The 13,096-nt window shown below is 38.1% G+C and overlaps 1 protein-coding gene across 5 annotated transcripts; it reads right to left on the bottom strand.

Annotated features, from left to right (window-relative positions):
* Window positions 1-2,398: 2,398 nt before the first annotated feature.
* Window positions 2,399-11,863, bottom strand: LOC103706488 (formamidopyrimidine-DNA glycosylase). 5 transcript variants are annotated; one of them, XM_039128182.1, is made up of 11 exons: window positions 11,491-11,862; window positions 11,368-11,419; window positions 11,228-11,285; window positions 10,157-10,225; window positions 9,941-10,066; window positions 7,993-8,043; window positions 6,110-6,187; window positions 5,914-6,006; window positions 5,750-5,852; window positions 3,081-3,115; window positions 2,399-3,001 (listed from the first exon to the last, which is right to left on the bottom strand). In XM_039128182.1, the coding sequence occupies exons 1-11, from the start codon at window positions 11,717-11,719 to the stop codon at window positions 2,639-2,641; spliced, it is 1,257 nt and encodes a 418-aa protein (XP_038984110.1). In that variant the 5' UTR covers window positions 11,720-11,862; the 3' UTR covers window positions 2,399-2,638. The 5 variants fall into 5 exon arrangements, with proteins under 5 accessions (XP_038984110.1, XP_038984107.1, XP_038984108.1 ...); XM_039128179.1 differs by lacking the exon at window positions 5,750-5,852 and having other exon boundaries at window positions 5,907-6,006; window positions 6,092-6,187; window positions 11,491-11,863; XM_039128180.1 differs by lacking the exon at window positions 5,750-5,852 and having other exon boundaries at window positions 5,907-6,006; window positions 11,491-11,863.
* Between the last annotated feature and the right edge of the window lie 1,233 nt (window positions 11,864-13,096).

Here is a 13,096-nt window from a genome sequence, read left to right as displayed (position 1 = left end):
AACTGCCTTCCGCTTGAATCCTGTAATGCAGGGGAGTAATCATGCTTGCAAGCCATTTGGTTGAGAAGGCGACCCATGCATATTTTAAGCTTGTATTGGCTGCTGGGTTGTAAGCCCTCTGGGGTGAGCGTAAGTGGCATGCATATTAGTGTGAATGGTTTTGAATAGGGGGTTTTGAGGCAGATGGCTCTCTCAACTTATTAAATTTATTTTAGCACAAGGCAGCCATCTATTATTTGTCTGAAAAGGTTGCAACCGAATGATGAGCTCTTTTATTCCCCTGCATGGGCTATTCCCCCAACTCTACAAAAATACCCCCCTTAAATTGAAATTATGTATGCTACTAAAACTCGTTGTCAGAACTTTTAGAGAGAGAGGGAAGGAATCCCACACTCCCGCCAACATTAGAATCATCTAAATTCAGATTCTTGGATATGGGCTTGGAGGAAGATGGGTGCTTCCCCGCATGAACCCTCTCTCGCGGGCGGTAGCTGAAGATATATATTTATATATACGCCACGCAAAACTCGTTGTCCGAGCCTTTTGAGAGACAGAAAGGGGAGGGAATCCCACACTCCCGCCTACATTATAATTATCTAAATTCAAATTCTTGAATGTGCACCATCCAACAATTGATCTTGGAACATCCGGTTGCTAAGTGGAGGTGCGTGACCACAAAGGTAACCATCCACGGTGGACTTAATGAGCTTAGTTTTTACGAAAGGATTTGAGTACTGTATAGCTCATAATTTTTTTGCTGGTTGCATCTAGCATCTCTCACATATAAGCGGTTGTATGCTGTAGAACCTTCCCTTTCCCCTTGCTGGTGTACAACTAGGATTTTTTTTTTTTTTGGGTAGTTAAAATTCACACTACATCAACCAGCATCTTTCTTGCCTATAAACAGTTGCATATTGATATTGTAGAACCTCCCTTTTCCCCTTGCTGGTGTACAACTAGGAATCCTTTTTTTTTTGTAGTTAATTGTTTTTTATGTTATTTGAACCTAGGATTCACCTGAGAGACTCTACCTGTATTTGGGGGGAAATCTTGATAGAGACACCGTTCAAACCGCGAGCCATGGATTACTTGTTTGTGAGTGGAGGGGTATGACCGCTAAGTCAATGTGTGAACTGTATCTTGGGAAACAATATTGCCTGGGGTGGAAATAAAGCTCGACGGGCAAATATTGCTCTCAACAGCTGCCCGCTGGAAAAGAAGTTTCTCAGAAAGCCGAAATAAAAAATCTACTCGAAGAGAAGTATCTCAAGAGACCAAATTGGAAAACTAGCATAAAGCGCATTTTACGAAACACAAAATTTGTGTTCTCAAGAAGAGTAATACTGGATATCCCTACCATCTCAGATTTTTTTTTATTACTTATTTCTTATCATGTTTTGCGTAACTAGAATAACATTAGCTATTTAATTAAACTCCATGATATCATGGACTTTCCGATAAAAATTTTATTTTTCATAAAAATAAATCAAATTTAATTGGGCGGACAAGGAAAAAGATTTTAAACTCAATTAGATTTTCTTTAATTAGAACTAAATTATATTAGATTGGGAAGCTAAGGAAAGAGGTGTGAAACCAAATCCAAACAGGATTGGTTGAGAGAGAGAGAGAGGCGAAAGATTGGAGGAAGCTCTGGATGGAGAGGATACAAGCTTGGGTGCCCTACAAACTACTTCTAAGAGATAGAGATGATTAAACTAACAAATATTTAAACTACAGAGAGAGACAGATTTCCCAACAAAACAACAATTTTCTCTCCTAAAGATCACTAGAAAAGGTTGCCCTACAAACTTCTTCCAAGAGATATAGATAAATTGATTGATTTTTTTTCACCCACCGTTGGCTTATCAAGAATGCTGGTAAAAATGACAGAGAGAGGGGTACGGGCAGATATAAGACAGCCTAAAGAAAGGAAAGAGGGAATGTTTAGCATTTTTGAAATCTTCTTCTGAAAACATCTTTTTCTTTTCTCAAGACACAAGATAAAACCGAAGATCTATAAATAAGGGTGAAAACAGATCAGACATAAGCTGACCAAAATTTTTCTCTTCCAAAACAACATATGCATTTAAATATTAATGTAATATCTAGATTTGGATGGTGGATAATGCAACCAGCAGCAATAGAAGTTCATTCCACTTTTGTCATCTGTCATGCTTCTTGCCCATGAATACAGATGACAAGGAACTTTGGCAAAACCTTTCTTTCAAATAATTCTAGAACACATTTACATTTACAAGCTTAACATGCAAGGCCAAAATGGAAATTGGTTAGAGCATACCCTCACGAAGCCTTCCAAGCTTTTTCTTAGTCTACTAAGCTAAATATACAGTTACCTGTGGAATTTGTAGGCATTCCCAGTGACAGCAGACAAGCAAAATCCATGGCAACAAGCTTCTATGCATTAGCCAACAGTCAGCATCACTATTTTTATATTACAACCGCAGAAGCATAGCACCACTTTAATCTATACTAATATATACCTCTAAACAAAAGAGGAAACGTCTCACAAGGACACCGGAAGAAACAAACAAAAGAAGCATAGAAGACAGATCAGAGTCTCAATCCACCATGTATTGCTCCAAAGAACACCTTGGTTAGGAAGTTAGGTATTAGCATCCTATTTCCGTGCCTTCCTCTTCTGCGGTGGACTTGCTTGACCAGATTTTGTTCTCTTGTTTGATGAGTTCTTTGCCATGTTTGCTTGTTTCTTTGTTCTCCCTTTTGTTGGTTTCTGTGGCTTGTCCCCATTGTCATCAGCATCATTAAGTTTCTTTTGCCGCTTCTTTGTACCTCCAGTAGCATTCTCACTCTTCTTTGACTTCGGAGCTTCTTTAGATTCCTCTTCCTCCCTATCTGATGATTCTGATTCTTCCTGGTCGTGACTATTTTTATCAGACATCACCTTTCTTGATTTACTTTGTCTGACCTTCTCCGATTGGTTCCCTTTCAGCTTCTGCAACTCAGGCACATAGGCTGAAGTCTGAGAAAATAGATAATGGTAAGTCAGAGATGTGTATAAATCAAATAAGAGAAGAGCCTTTTTGTCTTTGATAACTTACTCTGCCACCTGCTGTGATGAAGTCAATTTTCTTCCCTGTCAAAAGATAGAAAAGCCCAAACTTACTACTTCGTTCAAGAAGCAAGTACCAGCAATTATATATATATATATATATAGAGAGAGAGAGAGACCCAGGTGGGGGGATTAAGAGATGATGTGGAAGCAAAAGTAGTTTGCCTTGATTATCATATACATTTTCCTTTCAACTGACATTTGATGACTGCATATACTTGTGCTATATTCATACACTGAACAATAGATATATCCATAAACATCTCTCTTGCAGGTTTATAAACCTGGCAACTTAAATGCAATAGTTCATCCATCTCATTCTCGGGCCTCAGATGAGGCAATGGCTCTCGGGTCATGAGAGCTGGACTAATTAAAGGTAACTCTACTTAATAAACTGCTACAGGGAACTTGAAAAAGTCTATTACATGAAGTGATTAGACACAAAGGTCCTGAAGACGCCTTTTTAAGAAGATTAAGGTATTTCAAATTATTATAGATGTCCAAACACTAATCAATTCAGCTTCTTCTTATCAAATCTAGATCTGGTGTCTCATTCCCATTCTCTCTTTGTTGTTTGCATGACCCTCATACAGGCACAAGATTTGAAAATATCATAAGGTTATTGTGGATTAGCATCTCCATAAGCATCTCTGAGTTCCTGAATCTCAAGTCCTCTGCATTTTACATTATTGACTTATCCATCTTTCATGGCATAGAACTTTCTTTTGTTCAGCGGACCTGGAGATATCCTTGGACTACCAAAAATATACAAATTATATATTAGCATAATTTTTGGCTCCTTATGCCCCCATCATTGCAAGAAGAATAAGATATCATTCTATTCATTTTGATTTAGCTCATTCTTGCTCTTATCAACCTCTTATTTCCATGCAAGCCTTTCTCTACAGATGTTTCTTCTTCTTTTACTTGCATTTATCTTGTGGCTAGCTGAAAGGTGGATATCACATTTATCATCACTTATCAGTTCGCATCAAATTTGCTAAGTCAGAAACTTCAACTCAAGTTTTGATCACACGTTCAGAAATCTCTTATGGTATTCTTGATGTTATTTCCATTCAAGAAACCTACCCTCAGTTACCAAGCCATTAGTGTTCTAAATGAAATTGCCATTAGATCTTCAAGACTGCATCCTAACTTGTCAACGCCACAAATTAACTGTTGTTTGTCAGGCTCAGCTTGTGAGAATCTTTATCTTTTCCTACTGCTATTAGTAGTCTCTGCACCTTACTGTGTAATGCTCTTCATCCGTATACCTATTGGTGTAAACACAAAGCTATCTCACAGGTCTCCCAAGGTTGTTTTCCTTGTTACAAATCTAGCACAAACTACGTCTTGTCATCACTTCCCTACTTATAGTCTATTGATCAACTAACACATATGGCATACTGCTATTGTAACTCCAGGTCAATGAGCTATCCTCAATTTGAAGGGTCTTCCTGTAGTAGTAATTGTATGCAATTGTATAACGTGCATATATACGATATTCTCACATAAATGTGCAACTTTACTAAATAAGAGGGATATAGTATACTACATGTCTATATTTCAAATATTCAACCACGATAGTGAAACATTACATCAATTCCAACCATAGTACCTTAAATTTAGAAAGAATATAGCTGCATTAATCTTGTTGTAGTGTTTGAATATAACCAGATGGCTTATGGTCCGCCGTACGGGCCCGTACCGGCCGGTACGGGCCGGTACGTACCGGTCCGACCCTAGATCGGTACTGGATCTGCATGGAATCCGGTACCGGGTGGTTTTTAGGAGAGCCGACCAGTACATGGTCCGTACCGGTCGGTACCGGCATCGTATCGGTGCGAACCTACGTCATTTTTTTTCAAAACAACCATAGCGCCGCACCGTACTGGGCTGGTACGGTACTGGTACCGGCCGGTACGGTACCGGCCGGTACGGTACCGGTGCAGGCCGGTCCGGTGGTACGGTACCGGTGCAGGCCGGTCCGGTGGTACGGTACCGGTGCTGGCCGGTACGGACCGGACCGGACCGGTACCATACCGGTCCAGCCGGCCACCGGTACGGCAGATCTTGAGATGGCTCTTTACTCAAAAGAAAAAGAAAAGAAAAGAGAAGAAAAAGAATATAACCAGATGGCTCAAACAATAATGCATTTCTTTTAATGGCATATTAGGATGCCAATGTTATTCTTTGAGTGAAATTTGAATCTTTACAACTAAATTGCTACTAATAAAAATATAATTGTTAGTTTTCTGAGATTATCAAGAGAATGATATTCAATAAACATCACTCGATACAGCATGCGCCAATGCAAATCAAAGGATTTAATAGGTTCTCATAAGAATTGTGTGCAACAAAGAAGAAATTATAACTTTCATTACATCGAGGAAACCTTGGACCTAATAATAGAAGATTCATACTTATGCTAACATTTCCACCATGTCCTTCACGTAAATAGTCATGTTGCAACAGAACTTCACATCATAACACAAAATCTTGGGATTATTGAGGACTACCATGAATGATTAAATATGTCAAAACTATAATCTACAATTGGGAATGGCAAAACCCATGATTTAGAGGAAACAAATATTCAAAGTAAAAGCAAATATCACGTGATCTGTGAAACCAGCCAGGATGAGTCAGGAAGCAAACCATCCACAAAGGCCTTCCCAGGTTTCTTTTCACGGGAATGAAATATCCAATTTTCAGGAAACTGATTACTATCAGCTCCAACTTCCAGTGCCTTTTCAATTACCTGTAAAATCATTTAAATAATGGGTCAAGGAACCATGTATCAGGAGTATCTTACCATTCACTTTTCCAAACTTCTTTCCCCACCGAAAATGAAACAACCATTCAATTGGAAAATGGCTGGAGTCAGCATCAACTTCAACCGCTAATTGAATAACCTACAGATATTATCTTTCGTACTTGTTTTATAAATCATAGGCAGTTTCTTTTATAAAACAAATTTCTGCAATCGCAAGGGCGTACGTGATTATATATGCTCACCTCTTCCATGCATCTGTGCAATGATTCACAGCTCTCTCTTGAGAGGCTTGAAGCAATTTGCAGGGGATGAATTCTTGCCTATAAATATGAGTAATACCAGAAGCTAGAAATCATACTTAGAATGGAAACCTTCAGCAAGATTTTTTAAATCATTTGATGAAAGATTTACAAATATATTGCATCAAAAAACTGGGTACAGCAACTGGCAAAATTTAATTGACGAGTTCTTCACAAGGATTGATATATGCATGGAAGACAGTGATCACCATAGATGCTCCAAAGGGAATGGATTGAGAGGCAAAACATAAGCATCCTCAAAAATGAGAATTGCATAAAAAGATGAGAAAAATTGTAGTAAATTTGTCATAGGGAACCATAAGGAAAGCGCCGAGAACTATCTAGAGTGGTTTCCCATTGTTCCTCCAAATAAGGCATCTCAACATGTAAACTCAAAACTGTTCCTTGATCTTATCAAACTGTTCCTTTTCTGAAAAGATTTTTAATCAAGAAATAATCCCTATCATGAAATAAATGTAGAGTGCATCGAACAGAGATGGATTTCTTATAAAGCTTTTGTTGACTCCCAATCCTCTGTTTTAATTTTATTTTACAATTACACCCCACTCCCTTGTTCCCCTTTTTGGTTTCTAGGTCTAGCAGTTGGATTTAAAGCAGCGGCAGATGGAATCAGAGTGGACAAGGGGTGTAACCTAGTTGGTGGTTCTGACACAGTCTCTGGTGCCAGTGTTCACCTGGCACCATACATGCCAATCAGCACAGACCAGCATGGGCTCAAAACCTTGATAAAACCTATTATAAAGACTTGAGGCTACACTTATGGATGCAATATTTGTCATCAAGATTGGAAAACCCAGTAGATTGATCTACGTGACTAGGCCAAGTCAACTTGAATCAACCACTTATTGGGTTAACCTGAGGAACCGACATGCTTTTTGAACATGACTCGGCCAAGTTTTAAGAATGAGTCTGACAGGTCATCCATGTTATGGCTTGAATACCACTTGGCTAAGTTGTCAAACGTACAAGACAAGGTTGAATGGGTTTTTCTGCTAAACTACAGTGACTATAAACAACAACCTGAGCTAAGAAATTAGCAAATAAGGCCAAAATCTTTTATCTCAAGCAGGTATTCATGAAGTTGCTCGCTACCACATAGATAGGTCTACAGATTCACAGTAACTCTTGGACTCCCCATGAGTTTCAGTGACTGCAAAATGAAAGTAAAGAAGTGATAGGTAATTAAAGTCAATTTGATATGTCAGATAACAAAGAGGATAATTGCATACTAACTCTAGAGCAGTAAGGCTATCAGCTGAGGACAGCTCAGGCAGGTTATAGGCTATGCAGGCGACTTAAGTACCCATCATTTTTTATAAACATTAATAAAAAGAGGAAATGCAGTAGTTGGATGATCCACATTCGGCATGAGCAGGAGAGCCAAAAGTTCATGGAAAGGAAATCAAGTAGTAGCGGGAGAGGGAGGACTATAAGGGCTTCAAAGACTATATTTAGGCAATAAATTCGTACTTAAGTCTATTTCATTTTTTTGTTTATTGACTTCATTTCTCTTTTATCTTTTTTCTTTTAATTTTATTGTGTTTGAAAATGATTATATGTTATGCGTGTTCTAATACTAAAATATCTTTAACATTGGTGGATCTCACTATTGCTATTAGAACTCAATTTAGCTATTACTAGAACTAACCTCGAAGAACCTAATACCAGAAAACTTGCACAAAAAAATGACAGGCACAAAACAGAATATCTGATCATGCAAACAAAAGGATGGCATCAATAATGCTAAACAAAAACCTTCAAACTTAAAGCAATACCACATCATGTGGAAATGCAAGCAGACTGACCTGATAAAGCACCTCATCAGCTATCCAATTACCAATACCTGAAATATAACTCTGCACAACAAAACAAGTTCTGAAAATGGTAATCTCAGGAAAGAAGTCAAAAGCACATTTGAGGAGATAAAACAACTAGTGCTCTTTGCTAACTAGATGAAGCCGTCTATAGTTACAGGGGGGGGCAAAGATATGATAGGTCGAACAGTAAACTCAAATATCGACAGGAGATGATAAACTGAAAATTATCTCAAAAAAATTGCTTCCAAGTGGTCTAGCTGGATGGCTTTATGTGTTTCATTTAGAGATATTTACAAGGTGGCTTGCATCAAGTACTTAACACCCCACTGCAAAATCTTTGCAAACATGCATTGACAAAGTTATCAATAGAAAATATCAAGAATATGAAACTTCATTTAACATAATTTTTATATACCTTTAAAGATTGATTGGACTTGGGTGCCACATAAGCCACCACATCAGTTTGTTGCATGTGCAACTCAGCTAAATGAATCAATTAGAGTAATTGAACTCCTTATGTTCAAAAAGAACACTTATTTTCAAGATCATGAGTTTGTAAGAGGTCAAATTTTAATGACAATACTTGTGCTAGAAGTTGAAGAGATTTTGAAAACTGCAAGCAGTAAGAGGCCATGAATTAGGGTTCCACCAAATAAATTGTTTTACTGTCCATACTTTGTTGTTTGCTAACATGTCAGCAGAGCCCTAGCCATTTTTCAGAATCTTATTCTACGCTGGAAGCCAATGCCATGCCTTTCATTATTTATACACTTCTGTTACAGGCTATCTATGAAGAAACAAAAACAAAATATCCATGTAACAGAAGAATGATTTGATAACTTTATCATTTTACACACACAACTACTGACCAACACAACCTACGATGTAACATGAATGTGGTATCAATATAGTATACATGCCATTTAACAAATTAGCAGCCTCCAATTTATCATATGTTGCTTCTGCTCATATGGCATTGTTCATATACTTCAGCATATGGTGACATGATGCAGTCAGCCATGCTGGACTCTTCCAATTATTGGACAGATGATGGTTACAACAATTACAGTTAAAGAAAATGACGAGACACATGATTGCTGGCTACAAGAAAGTTACAACATGTTTTTAATGAAATGCTGATTTTGCAAATATAATGTATGTACAAGATGTAAAACATACCTTGCTCGGAAGAAATAAGAAAAAAATGCCTACATTTTTTTGTTTTCTCTGTTGATGATTAACTGAGTATTTGACACATTTTACATTTTTAACACATAGTATAATTTTTTTAAAAAAAATAATATTACTGAATACCTGATAAACCCAAGGTAAGATTTGAGTCAGTATGACTGCCCTCATATCCATAGCAGACAGTGAACCATGTATCATGATAACCAGTATATGGCACTTCACTGCTGGTAAACATGTGTGAATGCATGCAAAAGCAAAATAAAATAACTACATGATCATATACCAAATTTATGTCTTGATGATGATAAAGATGCATTTATCAGTCTGATAAATACTGATTTATTTAAAAATTAGACTTTCAAGCATCAATATTGTCACTAGGATTAGATTTACTATTAAAAATAAAGACAATGTTTAGAAAAAGGTATATGTGATAGGCACATTACATCCTTCAATATTATTAATTTCATCCACTTATAAAAGTGAATGGCTTAAAAGTTAAAGACATTGGTACCAAACATCAAAATTATCAATGTCTTTTATGCATAGCCTCCCATAACATAGCTACATGTTATTACAGCTATTCATTATGCCAGGACAAAAGCAGTAAAAGGTGAAGGTGGGATACCAGCTCCATCAAGGAACAAAAGCTTAAGGGGAATTTTAAAACTACTACTTGTTAATTACAAAAAAAAAAAAAAAAAAAAATCAAGTAAGAGCTATTCTGACATAAATTGTCCTCAACCTGGTCAAGTAGCAGAGCCTTTATTGCAATCTTCTTTTTGCTGAGCGAGTCCACGAATTCGTTGACCTGCATAAGCTCATTTAAGGCATCTGGACCTAGCTCTGATATTGGAGGCACAGATTCTGGCTGAACAAACAAAGGTAGTAGGAAATGTGAGAAACTTCTCAAGGACTGCAGGGTTACATATGAAATAAAGAATGCAGTGGATGGTTATACATCTTCAAGTAAGCGAACTTTGGCAAAGCGTCTCTTATCGGTGAAAGATAATTCTAGACCATCATCTAGCTGCATAAAACAGAAAAGCAAATAAGTATGACATTACTGTCTGTAAACAAAAATATCAAATTTAGTCAGAATTCAAGGAAGATGTGCCGGTATAAACGTATATGCCAAAACAACTAATGGATTGACTGCTTAATGAACTTGATACATGTACAATAATTTCCAGACCCAAACATAGAGGAATTGTACAACAAGGGATAGCATCAAACATGACAGAACTACATTCCTGCTGCTTTGTTTTATGCTGTGACTCTCTCATATTTTTCAAAACAAGCGAAACTTATAACTCCAGATCATAGAACATGGTAGGGGAATCTCCATCAAGTTTAGCTACTGCAATGATGGACAAAATGGAGATTTTTGCAACACAATATTTAGTAAGACAATGTGAGAAAGCATAAAACTGTATCCAAAGCGAGCAAGTATTGCTTCTAAACAGCTGACTTTCTATTGTATAAAACCTTTAAATAATCAGAGTGCAATAAGTGAACTTTAATTTTCCAGAGTTCAAGGAAGCCCAAGATACATAGTTGAAGACTCCATAAGCAAACCATTCAGCTAAATTTGAGACATCAACTCATCCAAAGTGATTCCTGCGGTGGCATGCTCAGAATGATTGATTTTAGTTGAGAGACAACCAAAAGCAATGAAGAACAACCTTAAGAATCTACGGAGAATTAGGATCAATCTAGCATCCAAAACACAAGGTGCCATCTTCAAGTTAAAGCAGGCCAATATAGGTGCTCATGGCAACTATGAAGATGCCTTGAAAAAAAATAATAAAGATTATAAAAAGTGCATCTTCTTGTTTGTTAAAGAACAAGCATGTAGCCTTACAACAAGAAGTTCATAATGGTTTCTCTTGCGTATTTACTAGACCTTTTACCGCGAGAAAAGACATTTGAGACGCATGCATGTTACAACACAATTTTGACATCCATGATTCCAACCAATAGCAAATTGAAAACAATAACGGGGGCGAATAGGGAAGGAAAGAAAACATACTTCGATGAATACTTTGGAGTATTTGGAAGGCCACTCATCAGTCGAGCTCACTGCAGATCTGTAAACAACCTCAACACTGTATGAAATCCCAATATATCATCTTGTTAGATAATAGACACTAAAAGGAGCAAACAGACTACCTTTTGTACTTGGTCACCGCCACGCCCTTAATGTAGATGGCCCCCGTCATCCCTAAAACGTCAGGAGATGGAGTCAGTACCATATAAAGTCGAGAGAAAGGTGGGATCTTGATGGCTACTGACCGAACTGGAAGGTGGGGAAGGGCGGGGAGTCGAGACGGAGCCAGAGGTTCTTGCCCTTGCGGAGGGCGGCGAGGATGGTCTTGCCGACTAGGGAGGACTCGAAGTCGGAGGGGGAGACGCCGTCGATGACCTTGGGGTCTTCGGCGGCGGAGCATCTGGTGATCTTTTTCCCCAAGCAGTGCTCCTCTATCGCCCTCCGCGCCGCCTCCACCTCCGGGAGCTCCGGCATTCTCCCCCTTTTCTTCTTTGCCGCTGCTTCTTTCCTACTTGCTCCTCCTTTCCTCCTTTCCGGCTTCGTTTCTTTCTTTCCGTGCGGGTTTTTTGTTTGGGGGAGAATTGGGGCGAGAGAGACGACAGAGTCCGGAGGGCGGCCCGTGATGAAAGATCGGTCGGGTCGGGTCTGGGTCCGGTTTTCTCTTTTTGATCTGGACCCGGATCCACCGAAGAGGTTCGGATCTAGGTCTGGAGACTGGGTGTACGTTAGGGGTGGCAATCGGATCGAGTCGGATCACATGGGTCGGGTCAGAAAATCATAAACTTGAACCCAACATGTTTATTAAACAGATTAGAAATACAACCTGAACTTGTCATGTTTAATAAACAGGTAATCCGACCCGACCCGACCCGTTTAAACTGTTTAATAAACAGGTAACCTGTTTGCCTAATCCGACCCGACCTGTTTGCCCAATCGGACCCATTAACCTGTTTAGACCTGTTTAACCTGCCCAATCCAACCTGTTTAACCTGCTCAACCCGACCTGTTTAAACCTATTTAGACCGGTTTAACCTGTTTAGATAATTTGCCCAACAGTTGAACGAGTTAAACGGTTTAAACGGATCAGACGTCTAAAACCCGTATCCAACCCAATTAATAAACATGTTAAACGGTTCGATCTATTTACGACCCGAACTTGTTTAGGCCAAATCCAAATCTGTTTATGGCAGATCGAACATGGGTCGGGTTGGTGGGTCGGATCATATTTTGCCACCCCTAATGTACGTAAAGGTGACAAATTTTGGTTACAATTAGTGTGCTGCTTGCCGGGACTAGTTCAAACTTAAGATATGCATGTCATTTTGTTGTGATATTAATATCCTTTAGGGTGTTATATATGGAAGAGAAAATGTTGACTTTCAACTAGTGTTTAGCATGTTTGTTGAGATTAGTAAAAGCTAGAGATATGTTTTTCATGGGCAAGAACTTATGCATGATAAATAATGCATATAAGTTTGTTCGTAAATAATGTTTTAGTTCCTCTAATTGGTTGTTAACAAAAAAAATGAAAAAAAAGAGAGCTTGATTTTATAGCTTGATGCACCGCACCAATGTTTAATGGTAAAATCAATAGCAAGCACCGTTGTATGATCATAGTACATGGATCTACAACGAGAGGTAGGAATAAAATTAAACACTATCAAGCTAGATCATCATGAAAGTCGGCTTTTAATTTATACAGGAACTTTTCATTTTTCTAAAAAAAATATATAGCAATTTTAGCTCAAGTGCCTCCTAGGAGATCAAACCTTTCCATCATTGTTTTACAAGTTTTGTTATTATTTTTTTGATGAAAATTGTCGGGTGGATATAGTATTTTGTAGCATTATT

The sequence above is a fragment of the Phoenix dactylifera genome, chromosome 7 (assembly GCF_009389715.1).
Source record: "Phoenix dactylifera cultivar Barhee BC4 chromosome 7, palm_55x_up_171113_PBpolish2nd_filt_p, whole genome shotgun sequence".
NCBI lineage: Eukaryota > Viridiplantae > Streptophyta > Magnoliopsida > Arecales > Arecaceae > Phoenix > Phoenix dactylifera.
This window is presented reverse-complemented; position numbering and strand designations above follow the sequence as displayed.

Coding starts and splice junctions, on each gene's coding strand:
- LOC103706488 (XM_039128182.1), bottom strand. CDS start 11,719: ATGCCGGAGCTCCCGGAGGTGGAGGCGGCGCGGAGGGCGATAGAGGAG. Junction 11,420..11,490: donor CTTCCCCACCTTCCAGTTCG/GTCAGTAGCCAT, acceptor CTGACGTTTTAG/GGATGACGGGGGCCATCTAC. Junction 10,067..10,156: donor AAGTTCGCTTACTTGAAGAT/GTATAACCATCC, acceptor TTGTTTGTTCAG/CCAGAATCTGTGCCTCCAAT.